The sequence below is a fragment of the Apteryx mantelli genome, chromosome 30 (genome assembly GCF_036417845.1).
Source record: "Apteryx mantelli isolate bAptMan1 chromosome 30, bAptMan1.hap1, whole genome shotgun sequence".
Taxonomy (NCBI): domain Eukaryota; kingdom Metazoa; phylum Chordata; class Aves; order Apterygiformes; family Apterygidae; genus Apteryx; species Apteryx mantelli.
Genome location: NC_090007.1, coordinates 3188036 through 3207900, shown reverse-complemented (window position 1 = coordinate 3207900; position 19865 = coordinate 3188036). Strand labels below are relative to the sequence as shown.

At 49.3% G+C, this 19865-nt stretch overlaps 1 protein-coding gene across 4 annotated transcripts in view; it reads right to left on the bottom strand.

Annotated features, from left to right (window-relative positions):
- PTPRS (protein tyrosine phosphatase receptor type S) overlaps positions 1-19865 on the bottom strand; it is a 148789-nt gene that overhangs the window by 22681 nt on the left and 106243 nt on the right. For 2 of the 4 annotated variants that reach the window (XM_067312918.1, XM_067312919.1), the window contains exons 11-19: positions 15620-15925; positions 13964-14157; positions 11553-11670; positions 7386-7976; positions 6598-6695; positions 5818-6071; positions 5304-5397; positions 4849-5064; positions 2810-2967 (exon numbers count right to left, since the gene is read on the bottom strand). In XM_067312918.1, coding sequence (XP_067169019.1) covers positions 2810-2967; positions 4849-5064; positions 5304-5397; positions 5818-6071; positions 6598-6695; positions 7386-7976; positions 11553-11670; positions 13964-14157; positions 15620-15925 — 2029 coding nt within the window. The remainder of the gene's footprint in view (positions 1-2809; positions 2968-4848; positions 5065-5303; positions 5398-5817; positions 6072-6597; positions 6696-7385; positions 7977-11552; positions 11671-13963; positions 14158-15619; positions 15926-19865) is intronic. The other 2 variants (XM_067312920.1, XM_067312922.1) reach the window with 1 other exon arrangement.

Below are 19865 nucleotides of genomic sequence, written 5' to 3'. Positions count from 1 at the left end.
CCTTTTAGTCTTTTCAGCCACACAGGTCATGTCCAGACCTGAGCGTAGCTCCCACAGAAATCAGGGCCAGATGCAGCCATGTCCTGAACAAGGGTGTAAGCTACATAAAACACGTCAGAAAAGGGATGAAGTTTGGAAGGCTTTATCAGTGAAGTATTTGACGGGTTTACAACAGCCCAGCAGCCCCTCAGCAGCTTTCAGACAAGTCTGGAAGTTCCCCCTTCTCGCAGCAGAAGTTCAGGCAAGCAGCAAGAAGCAGCTGAGGTGCTGTGCACTCACACCTGAGCCTCCCCGCACACGCAAGCCTCCACTGAACTCTGCAGAGCTCTGCAAGTAGAAACGTTCCAAATCTGGCCAAGCCATTTGCAGCCTGAAAAAACCAGAGCCAACATAATCATTTGGAAAAGTACAGAATCTCCTGGCTGTGTCCTTGGACATAAAGTACTGATATTTCTCTCTTGGCTTGTTTAGGAGTTCTCAGTGCCTCACTGCAGACTGAGAAGTCAGAGCAGTGGTTTTCAATGTTTTTTGATCTGTGGAACCCTAAAAATCTGGGGTCAAAACCAATGTAAATGCATCCTCTCCCATCACAGCTGTGCCTGCTGAGATCTGTCCCACCTCCTTGCCAGAAACTGAAGCCCTCTTCAACCTGCCAGCTGAGCTGCAATGTAAGTGCTTCCTAACGTATTTTGTTCAAAACGGGTTAGGTTAGCCGAAGCAGTTTAAAAGTCTTTGCTGACTTGGTTCATTCTGCTTGAAAAGATTTTGGAAGTAAAGCCCAGCGCTGATCTGAAGAGGTGATAACCTGTGGCAGGGGACAGTGACAAGCCGCTGGAAGTGGAACTTCTCCAGCAGGCAGAGAACGTGTACCCACATTCTGGGGCTTGCAAATATTGCTCTAGCCCTTCTGGTAAGATGGTTGTAGAGGTCCTTGCCTTCTCTGTTTGGGTTGCACAGATGCCTCCAATAATATGTCTGCAGCAGTAACAGCAATTGCTTAGGTAGAGAGAAGGTTTATTCAGTACATTTTTCGCTGTCCCTTAACGTCATTAATAGTTAGAGGAAGAGGCATGAGCCCTGCCAGCACTACATGGGGCAGCACTTTGAAATTACACCACTTCGCAGTTTGGGAGTAGTTTATTTTTGCTGCAGTTGAAAAATGCTGTTAATCGTTCACTGGCCAAACCATCAGTTACTTCCAGTGAAAGCTCTCCCAGCCTTGGAAATGGTCTGAAATAATTCTCATTTCACAGTCATAAACCAACTCTGCTAGAAGTCCCTGGCTTATGGGGCAAGAATGGCTTTTGCAATGGGGTGAGGATGGCTCAGCTGGTGAGATTCTGCTTCCAGGATGCCAGAGGCTCAGGGACAGCCTGTATGGAGCAATCAGACATGGAGAAAACCCTCTCTTGCCTCTGACTGCAACACAAACGGGTGCTTCTCTGCTCCATTAACCCAACATTTTATGAGCCGTTTACTGTCACTGCTGCTCAGCTTGAAAAAGAGCCATTGTATTTAGGAATAGACAAGCAGGAGAAGGCTGGACTTTCTTTGCTTTTTCTGCCCCGATTCAAACATGCTCTTGTGCTAGTCCAACATAGGGTGTCCTTTAGGACAGAGCTAGCAGTAGGAACCGTACCAACAAAGCCCCATCACCAGAGACAGCAAACACTGCCTAAAACGCAGCCAGCCCAGCAAGAAAGGACCTAAGTAAATGGCAAATCCAGTGCTCTTACCTGTCTGGCTTGCTGTCCAGGAAAGCAGTAAGTGGAGAGAAGACAAGACAAGACAAATGTTCAGGTTAGAAAGGAGTTTCAGAGGAAGGGGGAAGCATTTGCTCAGCTCTAACCCTGGTAACACAGGTGGAAGGTGGGACCAGCAAAGATTCCCCAGTTAGACTTGGTGCTAATGAGCAGCAACAAGGAACACCTGAGTCCCTGCTCCCCAGAGCACCTGGGTGTCCAGCGATTCACACATGCTGGGACACAAAAGACACTCCCATGGGTATAAGCAAACATATCTGTGCAGATGAAAGATGGAGTAGGGTTAATAGGGCCTCCTCCATAACGGGTACTAGGTTTCCCAGCTAAGGACACCCTGCAATGGCCACACAGTTGCCATCTTGTCCCTTCTCTTAATCTGCTGTGCTCAGCCTCTGCTTCCTTTCTTATCCTCTTTCTCTGCACAGCGTGGGCTGTGTGTGCTCAAGGGGCCCTCATCCCCATCCATGCACCATGAGCTGCTCAGAAAGTGAAGGAAAGGGGATGGTTTCCAGGGGCTGTTCCCTCCTCTTTCCTGCAGACTCGCATGACACCCCTATGGCTGCTGCTCTTGTCGCCCAGCTCCAGCTGAAGACCATTTTGAGAACAACGGAGGTTTCTGCTGATCCATAGCACAAAGGTGCTTCTCTGCATCACCCTCACTGCACTCACACACACGCACAGAGCACAGGAAGGGAAGCCTGAGACTGAGGCTGTGAACAGCTCTTCTGGAGGAGACAGACAAGAGACCAGGCAAACTCATTTCACACATGCCACAACAGACTGTCTCTAGACAGGCACAGCTTTATTGAGAGTGCCATGAGGTAGATTCTGAAGCAGATGGAGGTCCTTATAACCCACTACTAATCTCTCCTGTGCTAGCCAGTCTCTTCCAATTCTGCATTTCTGCCTTAGGGTTCCTCTCTGGTTCTGGTGGAAGGTTTTGCCTTCCAGCTGACTACTTCAGGACCAAGGAGGAAATTCCCTTTAGGGTCTAGAGGTAGAGACATTCAGAATGGCCACAGATCTGGGCAAGAAGCATCTCTTACTTTTTGTAGAGTAGGATGGCAATGACAATGCAGATGATGAACACCACGGCCAGGACGGGCCCGATGACCCAGATCAGCCCTTCCTCTCCATCAATGATCGGCTGTGGATCAGGGTTGTCCAGCTGGATGGGGTCAGAGAAAGGACTAGCAGCAAAAGTCTGGAAGACATGAAAGGTTGCAGAACAGAATTCAGAGAGGGAACGGAGACTGAATACAGGGGGCAGGCACACAGCATTCCAGAAGAGAAGTTGCTACAGAGGACTCTCTGCTGCACAGACCAAATTATAACAGAGACCTATAGAGAAAACATAACAGAAACCTATAGAGAAAATTATTGTCCAGGAGTGCCTGTGTGACAGATATTTTCCTTCTCCAAAGCTCCAAGGAAGGCAAACCACTAAAAGATCACATTCACATGAAGCTCATGCTTATGGTTCACCTAATCTTCTAGCTGGGAAGGGGCTTTTAGAAAACAAGTTAACTATGCCTCTGTTCCACCTAGAGCCTCGCTCTTCACCTCCACAAACACACGAACACTTTCTCCAAATTCTCATGTCACCATCTGGATTTTGGCAGTCGGATAGAATTACAGAGAAAGAGGGACGGGATTAAACCAAGAATTAATACTCAGACACAGTCTAGTCTGGTGGCTTGAAAAACTACCCTTACAACTAAACACTAATTAATAAAATGGAATATGTCTCTTCTGCTCCCTCTGCATTCAGCAGAGAGCTGTGCTCTTGAGCAGAATCAAAGGCCTGTTGAAACCCAGGGAGTCCTAACTAAAGTGCTCTGCCTGATTGTTCTCACAAGTGCTACAACCTATCCACCCCAGGAATGAAGTATTCCCATTTTACAACGAAACTACAGAAATTGAAGTGCGGAGAAGAGCACTGACAGGCCCCAGTAAAGCTGGGACACAACAGGAATGGGAGGTCTGGGCTCCGGGTCCTGTATTTGCTGAAATTCTATCAGCTGTCTGCAAGACTGAAATGCTACATCCTAGGGAGCTGCTGTGATTTCAGCCCTTTGTGAGTGAATGTGCAGCACCTTGTTCTAAAGCAGAAATTACCACAGGCAGGAGTAATCCGATTGAGAAATCCATTCACAAGCGGGTCAGCCTAATCCTTTAATATCAAATACACAACCAAATATTTATCTGGGAGAAAACCTTCCAAAAACTTGTAATTTCAAATAGCTCCCTACTACAATTCCACAGGGAGATTTAAAAATAACAAAGTATTAGACCACTTCTATTTTGCATGAGGGAGAAGACAGGTAAATATCAAAGCAGTTATTTTCAAAAAGTCAAATGCAATGCCACTGAAATCAGCAGAGGCGTTGAAGTGGTAAAAACAGCAGACCACATCTAGTTTCCTATAAAATATGTTCTCCTCTCTGTTTAGCAGGGAATTTTGTAATGAACAGGACATGTGATAGGCTGCTTTCAAAGCAGGATGTCTGAGTTCATTGCTCCGTTAAAAACAGGCACAGCCTTTGCAAGAGATTACTCTTTGTGAAGGGGTCTGTCCTAAGGATCTCTGAACCTGAGTGTACTTCTGAGCTGTTAGTTCAGTGCTCTCCATTCTGGACTCAAATCTGGAGCCACAAGTGTAGAAAGTCCTGCCTAAGCAAACTTGTGAAATGCAGAAGCAGTGCACTAGAGCACAGTGTTCGCCTAGTTAGCCAGTCTGCACGGGGGAGCATGTTTGCTGCACACAAACAGCTCCAGTAGCCATACGCAAAAGCTCCACAGCTGGATTGGAAGAGTCTTTGGAAAGAAAAAAAAGAAAAAAAAGAAAAAAAGAAAAAAGAAAAAAAGAAAAAAAAGAAAAAAAAGAAAAAAAAGAAAAAAAAGAAAAAAAAGCCCTCAAGCTTTGCTGTCTGGTGGGAGAGAGTTACAGAAAATGCTAGGAGGGCACCAGAGCTGCTGGCCAGCTTGCAAGAAAGCTGCCCTGCAGCTGCTGTCTCTGGTTGATAATGGGGACAGCAGGGTCACAAGCATCTGAAGGAGATGAGGGAAAGCAGGCAGCACTTACAGCCTCGGGTTCCTGGAGCACTGCCAGGATGAAGATGACGTATTTCTGCCCTGGCTCCAGGGCTCTGTTCTCGAAGTTGTCATAGTGCTTCATGTCCCCCAGGATGAAGTGGGAAGGGAGGGAGCGAAAACGGGCAGCGATGTAGGGCTTGGGGAAGTCCAGTTGTCGGGAGTGACGCAGACTTCGGCGCCGGAGCCTGGCAATGTCCTGAACAAGCTGGAAGAAGCAAAGGAACATTCTGAGCCCTGATGCCTTCAGTACTGTTAAAGGAGCTGGAAGGAGGTAGAGCCAAACCATCCCACTCAGCCTGTCCTCATTTAGCCACCCAGAACATGGAGCAGAGGATACCCCAAACCCACCCTTCTGTGGTCTTCCTAGGCTGCCAGGTCACCACCATGCCCATCACAGCTGTTTGCCCTGTCCCTGCAACTGGCTTCCATTTCACCCACACTCACCTCCTCCAGGTCCATCTCCTCAGGGCTGCCCAAGGGGTTCAGGAACTGCCCACCCCGGGACTTCCTCAGAGGCACCACCACAATGTAGTAAGCCCTAAGAGTTGAGAATAATCAGAAGAGACAGGAGAAATGAATCTCTTTCTACAAGCCACAGAAGGAGAGATTGCATACAGTGACGGTGGATGGCTAGGTTAGCCCAAACAGCCCCACTGGCACAGCCCAGCATGCCATTTATTATTTTTAATTTAGCACAGTTCTTAATGCTGCTCATGGAATAAGCCTGGATTCTGTGGCAGTCCCATGCGACATGTCTCCCTGTCTGACCCCTCCACGCTCCTGTGGCATCTCCTGTTAGCCATAGAAAGTGGCTCCAAAAGTCAGGCAAGGCTGCAAACGCGGGGAAATCACTCTGCCACTACCCGTGCTGCATCTGTGCTGTGGACTCCAGCCACCAGCACTGACCCCCTGCGACATAAACCGAGTGCACTAAGTCTGCAATTTAACAGAAACCTACTGGACAGGCACAGAGCTCTTCACATCTGGGAGAATCACCACCACGTTGCCATCAGCGTCAGGCTTGTGGGTCACCTCTGGCTTCTTAGATAACATGTCAGCAGCGGTCCAGGCAGCGACGTTTTGCTGCAAGCCACCCATGCTATTGCCCCGGTTCATGAGAACGAAGTTGTAGAACGTGCGGGGCTTCAGGTTGGTGATGAGTTTCTTGGTGGTGCGGCCGTCCACATCGACGTTCAGCCCATTGTACTGGATCTGCGGGAGGCAAAGAGGCAGCAAAGTCATACCATGATCAAGGCGGATACTACTGATTCAGCCATACTCCTCCTTCTCCATTGCCTCGGTTTGCAGAGAACCCAAGCCATTCAGCTGTGCCATGCTTCACCCAGCTCTGCCAGAACTCGTGCAAACCCAGGAGCAAGGGCCATTTGAATGGGGAACTTTGCCTTTCTCTTGTGCTCACTGCAGGGTCTTCAGGCATAAGGCAGACAAAGGACAAAGCCTTGAAACTTCTCTACGATGAGAAATTTTTATCTGGGAATGACAAAATTGTGGTAACTCTCCCAGGGAGGCAATCATTTGACAACAGATGTGGCAATGCAACTCAACAGTCTGGATTCTCAGTCCATTTCCTTGATCTAATGATTAACCATTACACACTGCCCATATCTGGGAACCAAAGCCAGAATTCCTGGCTCTTAAAACTTCTTATTCAAACCAAAAGACAACAGTCCCAGGAGACAGAGAACGACCATAGTTCTGATTCTTCCTTTCCACTTGCCTTGTATGGGGTGGGAGAGTTGTAATTCTCAGGAAACTCCCAGCTCAGGAGGACAGATGTCTTTGTCACCATCTTCACCTTGAAGTTTTTGGGTAAAACTGCCAGAAGAAAAGTAAGGAGGAAGGGGAGAAAGGAGAAGAGAAGGCAGCAGAGGGAAGAAAGAGCAAGAAAGAGAAAGGAGGGAATGTCAGACACTGGCAAAAGGGGCTGCCAGTCTGCGGCTGGCTGCAGCTGCAGGAATGGAAGGGCTTGCTCCCTCCTCCACACTTTGCTTGAGTTTTGCCAAGGTCCATCTCCCAGTGCTGCCTGTCCCTGTGCCTAACCTTGGGGAGCGGTGAGGGAGGGTGTGCGGCTTTGCCCTCACCCTGCCCGTGCTCGGTGCACACTACGGGTCTGGGTGGTTGCTGCAGGAACGAGGTGCTGGATTTCTGAGCATGCTCAGGTGAGGAAACCCATCCCAGGTCACGTTTGAGGCTTTTTGATTTTTTTGTTTTCTTTTGGCTGCTTGCAAAAGCTGAAGAAAATGCTCTTCCCACCTGTATAGCGACTGGCCCCCCACTTCAGGTGCCAGTGTAAGAAGGGTGTCCGGACTTAACTTAGAAGAAAGTGGTAAAAGGGACTTACCTGGCGTAAGGCAGAGAGGAGCTGAGGGACTGAGTGTGAAACCAGAGTGCTTTGCATTTACTCACGAGCCTGGCTGAGGCTGGCTTGACCTCTCCAGCTCTCTGCCTCCCGGCACCAGCCCCGGTTACAAGGAGAGAGAGGGAGGACAAACCGGTAAGTCCTACCTTGATCCAGCTGGAACGTCCGATACTGGACAGTTGGGCTGTACGGCCCGGGGCCTTTACTGGTGTGAGCACGGATTTTAACATCATAGGCGGTGTTGGGTTTGAGGCCGTTCAGGGTGTACGAGTTCTCTGGGGAGGGGGACAGGTCTTTTTCCAGTGGGTTGCCGGGAGAACCGGCTTCCCGGTAGGCCACGGTGTATTTGACGATGGCTCCGTTCCTCTCAGCCAGCATGGGGGGGAGCCAGCCAAACTGGACCGACATGGAAGTGATGTTGCTCGCCTCGAGGATCTGGGGGTAACCTTTGGGGATGTCTTCAGGAGTGGTGAGTTCCTGCACAGCTTCCTCCCCAAAGCCAGCCCGGCTTTTCACGGCCAGCTTGAAAACATACGTGGCGCCCTTGTGGATGCTGGGAGCAGTGTACTTATCCTCCAGGGCTGTGAATTCCAAGGTAGCCAGGGGGTCGACATCCTTGCGGCCAAACTGGAGCCGGTAGCCCATCACCTGGCCTTCCGCATCCAACGGAGGCTCCCATTTCACCAGGAGAGTGTTCTCCTCTATCTGGTGCACAGACAGGATGGGCTTCCCTGGGACTGGGAGAGAAGAGAGACACTTTCAATCAACCATGGGCCAATGTGGCTGGGAAGAAGATGCAGAGATTCTTGAGCTGCAGAAGCAGGTTCCCCAAATCAGTGGCAAGGTTTCACCTAAAGTCTGTGTACTTTAGTGTCTCCTCCTGTGAACAGGACTGCTGCTACCCACCCCCCATACAGGCGGAGGGTGTCTATCAAGTTTAGGAAATGGGATGCACTGCCAGAGTTTCAACTGTGAGGTTCTGACACATTTCTGGGTCATTTTCTTCCCTTTCCACAGGACAGGTTGCAAAGTAAGCACAGCTCCTCTCTTTCAATGTCCTCTCTTATCACTGGATCACACACTTTCCCAGAGCTGGGAAGAACGAACGCAGGAGTCCTGACTCCCGGCCTCCTGTCCTAATCATGTGAGCAGCCCGCTTCCCGGGGCAGGGAAGAACGAATGCCAGCGTCCCCCAAACTCCCAGCCTCTCTCTCTGTCCATTACACAGCACAACTCATGCAGAAAGACTGGAACAGATTGGCTCAGGTTGGGAAGGCCAGAGCTGCTGAGGGTGAAGTAATGAAGGATGGGAAAGGAAGTCTGGGCAGCCCCAGGTCCTGAGCAGCAGGCACGAGGCCAGCTGAAGCGAATCTGGCAGGCATCTGATCACTCAGTTGGGTACAGAAAGAAGGAAGCACAGAGAGAGTGGAAACAGAGCCCAAAATCTGTGAGAGGGAGGGAGAATTGATGCTTACTCCACACAGCTTCTCTCCTCTGGGGGATGGGAAGGGCCATCTGAGCGTTGGTGTGTTTTCAGCTAGCTCCCTCCTTAACCTGCCAGTTCCTCCCTGCTTGGCGGATGCGGCAGGGGCTCAGCAGTGCCTCTGTCTAATGAGCCCTGGCACTGCCCGACTGCTAAGCAAGCCCACAGCCACGGCTAAATGGCATGCACAGCCCCAGAGGATGCCGAAGCTGGAGAACCCAGAGCATTAATTCCAGCAGCTCACGCATCATTTACACTCACTCCACTTTTAGAGATCTAATTTCCTTCTCTCCGCCTTGCTGTTTCTTGTGGTTGAACAGGAGAAGGAGAGAGAATGGAGTTTAAGGGAGATCCAGGCCCACTCTCGCAGCAAGGGGCAGGCAGAGGCTCCGGAGGCTGGAAAGCTGTAACGCGGCTAGCAAAGGAGGGAAGCAGCAGGGAAGAAGGCTGCGTGTGTCAGGGATCCTGGCAGAATCAAATTGGGGAAGCCACTCTGCCTGGTGCATCACCTGACAGCTGAACACAGAGATGAGGGGTTGTCTCTGAAACAAATGCTTTATTCATTTTGAGCTGCCAAAGAATAGCTAGGAAACAGTGCTGGGAAAACCTCCCTTGGAAATGCTAAAGGAACACATTACGGAGAAAAACAATGCCATTACCTTTATGTTTTGCTTTTTATCACAAATGTTATTATAATCAGCTGTGCTTGAAAATATTACATTTGCACATCAAATGTTGTCTGGTAGAAAGGTGAGAAGAAAGTAAGTGTTTTATTTTGCAATTGGTTAGGACACTAAAGGAGAAAATTGGATGTATTACAGTATTTAAATTCAGCCCCTAGCCCTGAATGATAAAGAAAGAAATCTTTCCTCTCAGAAGGTATATTGACTCAACACTGCAAAGAAGATAAGAATGTTACAGAGCCATTTGAAATATATATATTTTTTAATAGCTATTTCAAGTTGGGGGAAATTGAGTTTTGGGTAATAGCTGCTGCGCTGGAGAAAACATCCCTCTGTGACTGATCACCTGCACTGCAAATCCTAATGGGAAGAGATGAGGGCAGATGGCAAGAGAGAGTGACAAGGGAGATAGGGAGAGAGAAAGGCTCCAGGAGAGAACAGCGGAAGGGGTAAAAAGACTCAGGAAGAAGGAAACGAGAGGAGAGAACCAGAGAGATGGTGAGAAGAAACATGGGAAAAGCAGGAGGGGAAAGGAGAAGAGGCTGAGTGAAGGAAAAGGCTTAGGTGCACTGACACTGCAAAGCATCAGGACAAGAGTCTGGGTACCGGCATCCAAATGCACCATGCTGTGACATCTGTAAGACTCAGTCGGTGTCCTGCAAAGCAACCTTGTTCTCTCAGGTACCATCTCTTAACTAGGCAGGAGAGGCAAGAGGGGAGAGAAAGACTGAAATCCCATTCACTTGTCTGAAGACGAGAACATAAAACAGGATGAAGATGCAAGCTGGGCCAGAGAAAAAGACAAGGGCATGGAGGGCAGGCAGAGTCCCAGCCCTGCGCGCTCCAGGCCAGGGCTCCTGAGCCCTCCCTGTCCTGTGCGCTCGGCTGAGTGTCTGTGCTGCCTCCAAAGCCTGAGCAGGGGTTTCCAGGTTAATCATGCTGCATTGACCAAAGGCCTTCGATCCCTCCAGAGGCAGTGAGCAATGTTCTTCCAGAAGCAGGGGATGATGTCAGTTTATGCAGCTGTGACAGGCAGGATGAAGATGACTGCCCCAAGACTAAGAGGAAAATGAAGAGAAAAACAGAGATGGGAAGAGACTAGACGAAGAAAAGAAATGAAAAGGGGAGAAAGCCATCATCTAACAGCATCAGCAAAAGGAAGGGCATGAGAGAGATGGGGTGGGGGGAGGTAACCACAGTCCAAAGGAGACAAGTTGCGGGAGAATCAACTCTAGATCCAGGCACAGCAGTCTCCCTCCACTGCACGAAACCTTTCCTGTACTGCAGAGCAGAGGTTTAGCTGCCGGAGCACAGAAGAGACCACAAGAATGTGGGTGCTGAGAGGACTCATGGGGAGCATAACTCTCCTTTCTGCCTGCAGCAGAACTGTTTGGAGAAGCAAGGGATACCCTGTTGCCCTTTGTCATTCTCCCATTCAGGCCCTGCCATCCCAGCATGGCCCTGTCCCCTCTGCACTGAGGTCGAAAGACACTTTGCCACAAAGAATAGGTCAAAGGGAGGAATGGTATAGGCAGACAGAGCCCAGGTCCCAGAAACACATGCAAGAAAAGGTCAGTACTGTCAGTAGTCTTCTTTCAGACTGATCGCTAGTCCTGAGCAAAGAGGAGAAGTACATTCAGGCACAATGCTGGAAGAGGAGGAGAGCGGGCAGTGTAAGCCATCGCTCCCTCCCTGCTGCATTTCAGCTCTTTGCAAGTCAACACCATTACAGCAGACCTCTGGGTCTCCTGTTCCTCGAGGTACCTGTGCATGCGCCAACCATCAAAGCTACAGAGCCGCCAGTGTCACCATACAGGTCAGATAAGGCACAGATTCTATTTACTTGTAGTGCACTTGAATTCAGATTACAAGCAATGAATTCATCCTCTGTTGCATTACTGGGTGTTTTTGTGGGCTTTCTACAGCACTGGACAGAAAATTACCTAATTTAGAGAGGGCTACCTGTGAGAAATGAAGTGTTTTCTACCCTACTAGGCATAATTTCATCTTCAGGGGCAATGTGGCATTTGTTTCAAGTCCATCCTCTTCATGAAGGGAGGCAAGAAGCTGAGTCTAGAGAAAGAGCTTCTTGGCTTTGGGGTGTTAGGAAACTGGTGAATCCCAAAAGGGCAGGAAAAGACTCTTACCTGCGCCCTTGGTGGTGACCACTTTTGGTTTGCTGCGAGCGCCATCTCCCTTCATGGTGTAGGCAGCTACGGTAATGGAATATGCAGTCTCAGGCTGGAGCCCAGCAATGATCATTTCCTGTTTGCAAGATTCCAAAGGAAAATGATGTGAATATCTAGGTACATACACACAGCTAGATCTCTCTTTCTTGCAGGAGGCTCAGTCCTTTTCTAGCATGCAGGAACATTCACTAGATATGAAACCATGAGACAATCCTTGGCAACTGGGCAGATGTGGCAGCTGGTGGGGAGAAGACAGCTACATTGCTTTAGCAAGGGGCACACACGCTCCAGCTGCAAAGAGCCCCTCCGTAAACAGAGCATGCCTCTGCAGGGACCTGGTTCAAATGTGCTCTCTTCCAGATCCACCTCTAACACATTCCCTATCTCAACACAAACTGCCTCAGCCATCAAAACGCTGTTGTGTTCTTCAAAGAGTCCCTCTCCACTATGCCGTCTCAGGAGTTCTCAGAAGTTTCAAGGAGATTATGCTTTTTTCTCCACCACTCCCCTCCCTGCCCTCCTTAGAGATATTTTTAATGCTTTCATAATATTAAAGGGATTGCTTTAACGCAAAGTGCAAGACGACATTTTCTGCTTGCACGCTAAAACTCTCTGCTAAATCCCCAGCACCCTCCTTCCTCCATTCTCTATCAGCCTCAACACACCTGGCTCCCAAGAGCTTTTGTTAAAAGACGGGCCTCAAGAACAGCCCTTCCCAGTGAAGCACTCAGCCCTTCAAAGGGCTGCGATGTAATAGGAATACCCGTGCTAAATCAAACAGGATGGGGGCATATGCAGCAGGGTTTTCTCCAAGGCCCTGAAAAGGAGGGAGATCTGAATCTTGTGCTTGTTTTATGGCCTTCCTCTTCCCTCACTCCCCACTGCCCCTTAGTCCTATAAATATTAAATTTCAGGGCAGCACAGGAAAGTTTACCGGTCCTGGAAATGTTCATATTAGCCCCAGACCAGAGCAGGAGTGGGAACAACAGAACTTCGACCAGCAGGATTTTAATGAGCATGTTTAGAAGACCTTAGGAAGAGGGACAGGTCTGTCTTCTGGAAGTCAAGAAACCCATCCTGTTTTCACACTCGCCACTGAGTTTTGCTAAGATTGTAGGCAAGAGACTTTGCCTTTCATATGACTCAGTTTCCTCATCTGTAAAACAGAGGCCCTTCACTTTTGTAGGGCACTTGGCACTCTCAAGGAGACATGCATACTTTCAGTTTATTACTGTATTATCTTGGGACCCTGTTATTCCAAGGAGGAAAGGCTTTCTCCTACTCATTTTTAGCTATAAGATCAAAACCATTTAGCATTTTACAGAAGTAGTAAAAGCCAACCAAACAGGCAAGTTGATCTTAAGGTCCGCTTAGAACATAAAAGGGCCAATAGTGATTCAATGCTTCATATAAACAAATATCTAGGAACCTTGACCCTTTAAGGGCACAAAGCATTTGTACATGCCCTAATAGTTTGGAAGTTATGAGGCTCTGAATACCTAATGCTTTTTAACCTATGTTTTTCAGACACAAGCTAAGTCCAGAGGTGGCTGGAGACCAGCCCGCCTTTAAGCATATATTCAAGACAGCTTGGTCCCAAATTCAACATCCCAGCTGCTTCCCTGTGGAGCAGCAGCAGACTCATCTTTCCTCCAGAGCCTAGGGGAGAACCCTGCAGTATTGCCACGTGCTGACAAACACCACAATCACGCAGGGTTGCAGAGCAAAGTGAACAGGGTGGGGGCAATGCATGGGAATACCAACAACAGGCTTTAAAACAGACACACTGGCACTGCAAAAAATAAAGGAAAAGGAAAATACCAAAACACAACATGAAGTGGGAGAGGGGAAGGGACAGAACCAGGATGGGAGAATTTTTGCTTTTTTTACTTACGTATTCAGCAGTGTCATCTGTTTCCCACTGGACAGAGAACAAGAGAGGTTTTGCACATGAGAATACAAGAGGGGAAAGAGGGGAAAGACAGAGACACAGCATGAGGAAGGAGTCCCTGAGCAAGCAGCCACACAAGGTCAGAAGTTACCAGGCCAGCATGAAGGAAGAAGTAGAGTGGGAGGAATTAGTAGATTCCACTGTGGCCTTTGCCTGTCTTAAAAGACCTCCCAGGCACATGGATGGCGCTTAGTTCAGTGCTGGGAGAGCAGTTCATACTCTTCCACAATAGCTATTGTCTGGGAGCGCAAATGAACTGCAGAAAGATAACATATACCTTTGTCACCGGAGACACTTTCTTCATTGTCTACTTTCTTCAGGAATATGTTGCTTAGAACGAGAGCAGGTGGCTGGAGTACCCACCCCCTCAAAGCCTCCACGAGAGAAGAGGAGACTGGGGCAGAAAGGGAGTCCTTACCTGGGCATCAGCCAGCATGATATCCTTGATCTGGGGCAACCCCCTGGCCTCTCCGTTCTCCATGCGTACATAGTGGACCTGGTAGCCGCGAATCTGGCCATGCTGGCGGTTCTGGACTGGAGAGCGCCAGAACACTTGGATGGCAGTCGAGTTCAGGACCTCCACCTCCACTTTCCGAGGCGGCGCACTGGGCACTGCGAGGAAGGGAGGAAAAGGGCAGGAGTCACTCAGGGATTCCCATCTGCAGCCTGTTACTTCACTTGCATAGGGATATACGCACACTGAATCTACAGCCCTGAAAGGAGGGGGAGACTTAACAGGCAAAGCTGTGACCCCATCATCTGCCATTGGCCTTTATTCAGTGAAACAGGGAAGCAGTTCTGGGAGACCTAACCTAGGTGGGTCAAAGATCTGGATGCATGTAAACAGGTCCATCTCATAGTCCAGCCATCCTTCCACAGGCTCCTTTTTCCCAGTTTGTTTGGATGGAAGAAGCCATGTAGTTCCGGATCAAATTCTGAGGGCAAAGCCCATTTCTCATGAGCCAGAAAAGCTCTGGCCATGCCTGCGGGATGCTAGGGTGGATAGGATGCGGAGGGGGACTTGCCCTTGGAGTTCCCTTGTCTCTCGGGCATGGCAGGCAGGTTGGTGGTTACAGCAGCTGCATAATCTCAGGACAGGAGACAAGAGATGCCTTGGATGAAATTTGGGGTGATTTTTGAAAAGAACAGTGCATGAGCGCCTCATCTGCAAAAAAACCATGACTTCTCTGAGCAAGATATTCTGTCCATTTGGATGTGGGCAGACAGGTAGGGAAACAAGCCCCACACTGGGGACAAATCTGTTGGGTTTATTTTTATGCTTTTTCTTTGGGATGGAGGAAGAAAGCCTGAAAAGTTTGGATATGACTTACAAAAGTCCTACCTCACCCTCAGTATTGTCCTCCTCCCTTCATGCACACATTCACTTTTTTTTTTTCTTGTTTCATTTTACTGTAGCAATACCAGGAAAGTTCAAGTCCCTTTGTCCCTGTTTGTGCTAAAAGTCTCCAAGCTGGACCAGAGAACTGGAATGTAAACTGCTTGTCATTAAAAGTGGTTTGAAACTTTAACGAAGAGGTTCTTCCTTTCCAGCAATAATCAGCACTTTGACTTAATGAGGAGCTAGCAACAAAGAAGCTGTGGGAAGAACTCTTAGTATTTTAAAACAATTTCTGGCAGCAATCCCTTTGCCTTCTGTGACTTTGTTTCCTTGCTGTGACGTCAACCGCTATCGCCTCCTTGCTCAGTTAGGATATCTCTTTGGGAAAAATGGCGCAGACAAGGCCCAGAGGCTTGACATTAAGAAAAAAACCCCAAAAACAAAAACCCAACCCCCTTAAAAAACTACTGTAAACTGTAAAGGAAAATCCTACAGACGCCAATTCTCAGAGGGGCCTTGGGAGAGGGCAGCAGATGCCGCTCCCCAACTCCGAGCCCTCTTGGTGGGTGGCTGGGTGGAGGCACCGTTCAGGCTCTGCTCTCGCATCGCCGATCAGCCACAGAACGCGACTCAACGTGTCCCCCCTCCCTCGGCGGAAAAAGCCCGCTGCAGGGACACGTATTGACAGGGGGCCTCGGAACGAACACCACCAACCGAGCAGAAAAGCGCAATTACCATCTTCGTCTGTTCGGACGATGACCGGCGAGCTCTCCGGGCCCGGCCCCACCTCCGTATGAGCCACGACAGTGATGCGATACTCTGTCCACTTCTCCAGAGACTCCAGGAGGATCTGACTGGTGGTTGGGGGGATATCATTCACCTCCTTAAGCTCCGTGTCCTCCGAGTCCAGCGCTCGATAGTAGACGCTGTAGCCAGCCAGGACGCCATTTTGGCTTTCGGCCGGAGGCGGCCGCCAACTTACCAGAATGGCGGTGGATCTGGTGCTGACGCATTTTACGTCTTGAGGGGGGGCGGACGGTTCTACGAGGGGGGAAAATTCAGGAGGGGAGAGGGAAGAAGGGGGAGAAAACAAAAGATGGGAAAGATAAAAGGAAAAAAAAAAAACAAAAGAAAGAAAATGATAACAAAAAAATCTAAAATAAAGCGTACAAAAATTTGGTCCAGGAAGATAAAATTAAAAAAAGAGGAGAGCTTTTTGTTGGTGGTCTTTTTAAAAAAAAAAAAAAAAAAAAGGAAAAGAAAAAAGCCAACAGAAGTGAAACGGGGCATCAAAACCCAAATGTTATAAAGCAAAGGGCTGAAACGGCAAGCGGGCTAGCCAAGACGGCCCTGCTGCTCCTCCTAAGAGCATCCGGCACAAAACTGCTACCCTACAACAGACCCTTCCTCTTAGCTCCTGGTTTTACGGTGGCCTGGCAAACCCTGGACTCGCTTCCAAACCGCCGTCTGCATAACCTCGTATTTGTTCGGAGGGATCTGTGAAAAGTAGGTGAGAAAAGCAAATCTTCTGCCAGGAGGCTTAAATTGGTCGTTTAAGAGTCCGTACCTCCAGATATAAGCTCCTGGTTGTCCACAAGCCGCCAGGAGTCTAAAAACCACAGCGGTAACGCCTAGAATACGGCCAAGCAACGAGCACCCAATGCTGCGTGTGGCAGAAAGCATTGAGACAGGAGGTGTTTGGAGAAAAGATTTGCAAAGGGGTGAGGGAGCGGGGTTTGCAAGGTACTCAGGAACCAGTGGGATCTTCAGAAGTGGCAGCACGCCTAGCTGCCATCGCACCCGCTGCCTAAAAGACTGAAGGGTCCTCCCGAAAACCCCAGGACACCTTGGAAAATCTGGCCCTACGCAGCTGCACATCCTGACTGCTGCAGGAGACAACCACCAAAAGGCTGATTTTCAGGAGATGGGGAAGGGGTAAACCACAGCTTCCTGGCACCAGGCTGCTCGCTTAGATGTTTGCTGAGCTGCACTGGGCGATTTTGCTGACGTCTGCTCAGCAGGAAGCAGCACGCTGCCACCGGCTCTGTCAGACGCTGCGTGCCGGGGCATGCTGAGGCCGTGCCTCGAGACACTGCGAGAACCACCAGAACTCCAGGTTTGTTCCCAGGAGACGTCACAGGTCTGGGAGATTGGTGAAGTCCGGACAAAACAGCCTGCCGTTTCTGTGACCTGCCATAGGCTAGGAACACTGGCCACTTTGGGCGATCTCAGGCCAGACTTCTTTCAACCACTGGTTACAATCAATCAGTGCAGCTTAGCAGAGAGCGTGATAAATTTTCAAGGCAAACCTGCAAATCCAATCTCACCCCATACAGGCAAGCTGCAATAGCTAGTTTTTAACTCTGCAGGTACTGCCAGAAACTGAGATGTCCTTGAAAACCCTCAAAGCAAGGGAGCAAATAAATGCTGGTCACTCTCATTCCTCTGCTGTTTTATAATGAACCAAAAGCTCTTTACTGAGGAATGATTTTTTTCAAATCTTTCAATCCCAACCCTGACTCACAAACAGAAGTTTAGGCTCAACTTGCCTTGAGGACTCTTTACTAAATCAAGTCACACTTTTCACAGTTCACACTGGTGGAAAAGCCACGTTCTGCACATGCCTCCATTAAATGGAAGGAAGGGGGTTTTGCAGTAAGGGTGAAGAAAGTCCTTACACTGCACCATGCACCGGTCATTTGGGGTTTTGTCTTCCTACTTTTGAAGCTTCATTACTAAGCCTTGGCTTTAGTTAAAATGGCAAAATGAAAACCTTATGCTAAGAAATCGCACAGCCTCAGTGGTGACAATCCCTGACCATGGCTAGCCACGCAAAATAATACAAAATATGTCAAGCAAAGAAAACCAAAAGCAACAAACTTAAAAATAAAAGATAAATCAAGCCGATAATTTAAAACAAAAATACCAAAAAGAAAATCATAATAAAATAATACTGATATAAAAAGTGACTCCTTCCAGAACATTCCCAGTCTGTTTACCTACCTTCCATGCTTCAACTGCTAACTTATAAGACTTTCTTATGAGAGAACAAGAGAAACTGAGCTACAAGGCCAGACCAAGCTCCTGGTGGGTTTCTGCACATGATCGGCTTTTTAGATGCAGCCTGTCCTGCTACTAGCTCCCCCAGGCTGAGTTACTCTTCCCCTTCCCCCAGAATCCTAGCTATTGCAATAATGGGAATTTTCAGCTCCAATCTCTTCTCTTTTGCTAAGCTACCTGCACAAAGAGCAGAGAGCAGGGCGGCAGACATCCACGGCCAATAGCAGCTGATGGATTTCCTTCCCCCCACAGCGCTCTCCATCCACTGTGATTGATGCAGCACCACCATCTTCAAAATGGGCAGGTGCACTGCTCCTTCCCGCATCCCAGAAGCGGCTGAAGTCCCTTTCAGCGTATGGAGGAGAAAGACTCAGCCCTCTTCCAGCACCTGCCATGAGGCCGTTCACGTCCCTCTTTCTCCCCGTCAGGGGCTGATAGTAGTAAAAGCTACCTTTCCTGCTCAGCAATCCAGCCATAGCCACCACGGAGGAGAAACCCACTGCAGAGAGGGTCTGACCCGACCTACCCTTTCCATCCTGAAACTCATTATGAAAGCCCCAGTAAGCAGAGCCGGAGCTCCAGCTGGCACTTGGGTTCACTGTTTGCACTGGCAGCTGCTGCGCGTGGTTACGCTCACTTGCTCACTCACCCTCTACGCTCCAGCGCAGGGACCTACTGAGAGGCCCTGGAGCGAGGCCTCCTTTGGGAAACGTTTGTGCTTTTTCTGGTCAAAAAGGAGGGGTGGGTGGGTGGTGAGGGAGAAGGGGGAAGAGCCCAAAGGCCCAGATCCCACCCAGACCCCCTCCCCGTCACTCTCATCGACTACAGCACCTGGATGAAAACAGCCACCAAGTGCTGGCTGACCACACTGGAGACGCATCTGGGGAGTTCATGGCACTGTGAGTTTCCTTCACAATCCAGCCCAACCTGCACGGACCTGGACACGTGCATGCATGCGTGGGGAGAGAATCGGCAAGGTGGGAGCTGTCTGCAGGAGGGAAAGTACTGCAGCCAGAACCGGAGGCTGAGTTCACCTCCGCAACAGACCCCTTAGCTGGAAAGGGAGCCAGAGCACAGGCAAGAACCCACCAGCAGGCAGACGATCGTCTTTGTCTGCTGGTCTCCATTTTCACCAAGCAGACAGCTCTTTGGGAACCCTTCCCCGGCCTCCCACGGGCTCCAGGACATATCTGTGTTCGTGTGGATCCACGCACGTGCGTGTGAGCCTGCAGCAACAGGGTGGACTGTATTTGTGAATCCGCTTGAGACCAGCCAGTACTCACCTGAACTGCATCTTTTACATGCTTTAAAGTTGACTGTCCAAGCCACAAGAATGACCCTTACTGACCTTGTGCAATACAATGTTTTTTAACCCTTTAGGTACCATAGACTTTGTACAAGTTTCTTGCACCTCATGTACTGTGAGGAAGGGGGAAGGGAAGGAGAACAGAGCTAGTGGGTGGGGGAAACATCCTTTCTTAGGAAGGAACCTCTAGGGTAAGAAATTCCTGCTGTTCGTCCACACCTGCACATGGAGCCTCACAGCACCCACCCCTGTCTGTTGCACTCTGAAATTTCTGAGTAGGAGAGCTGCTAAGGAGCCCTGGGAAGGTCATGGCTAGTTAGAAAGGGCAAAAGAGCTTCCTCCAACCATGAGAGTCTGTTATTTTCACAATCTACGTCTCTGGTACTTGAAGAGTTAAAACCCAGCTACTTCAAGAAGAAAAAGATACTTTACCTTTAGTTTAATGGATTTTACTTGGGTTATGATGCTCGGGAGGAGCTCCCTGACAGGGAGGCGGAGGGTGTTGTGCAGCAGGGTGTTCAGTGCAGGGAGGGCTGCAGGCATGCGGGCACATGCTTGCCGCGGAGCTAGGAAGGGAAGAGCACCGAACGCCACGGCAGGCGGCAGGAGGAGGAG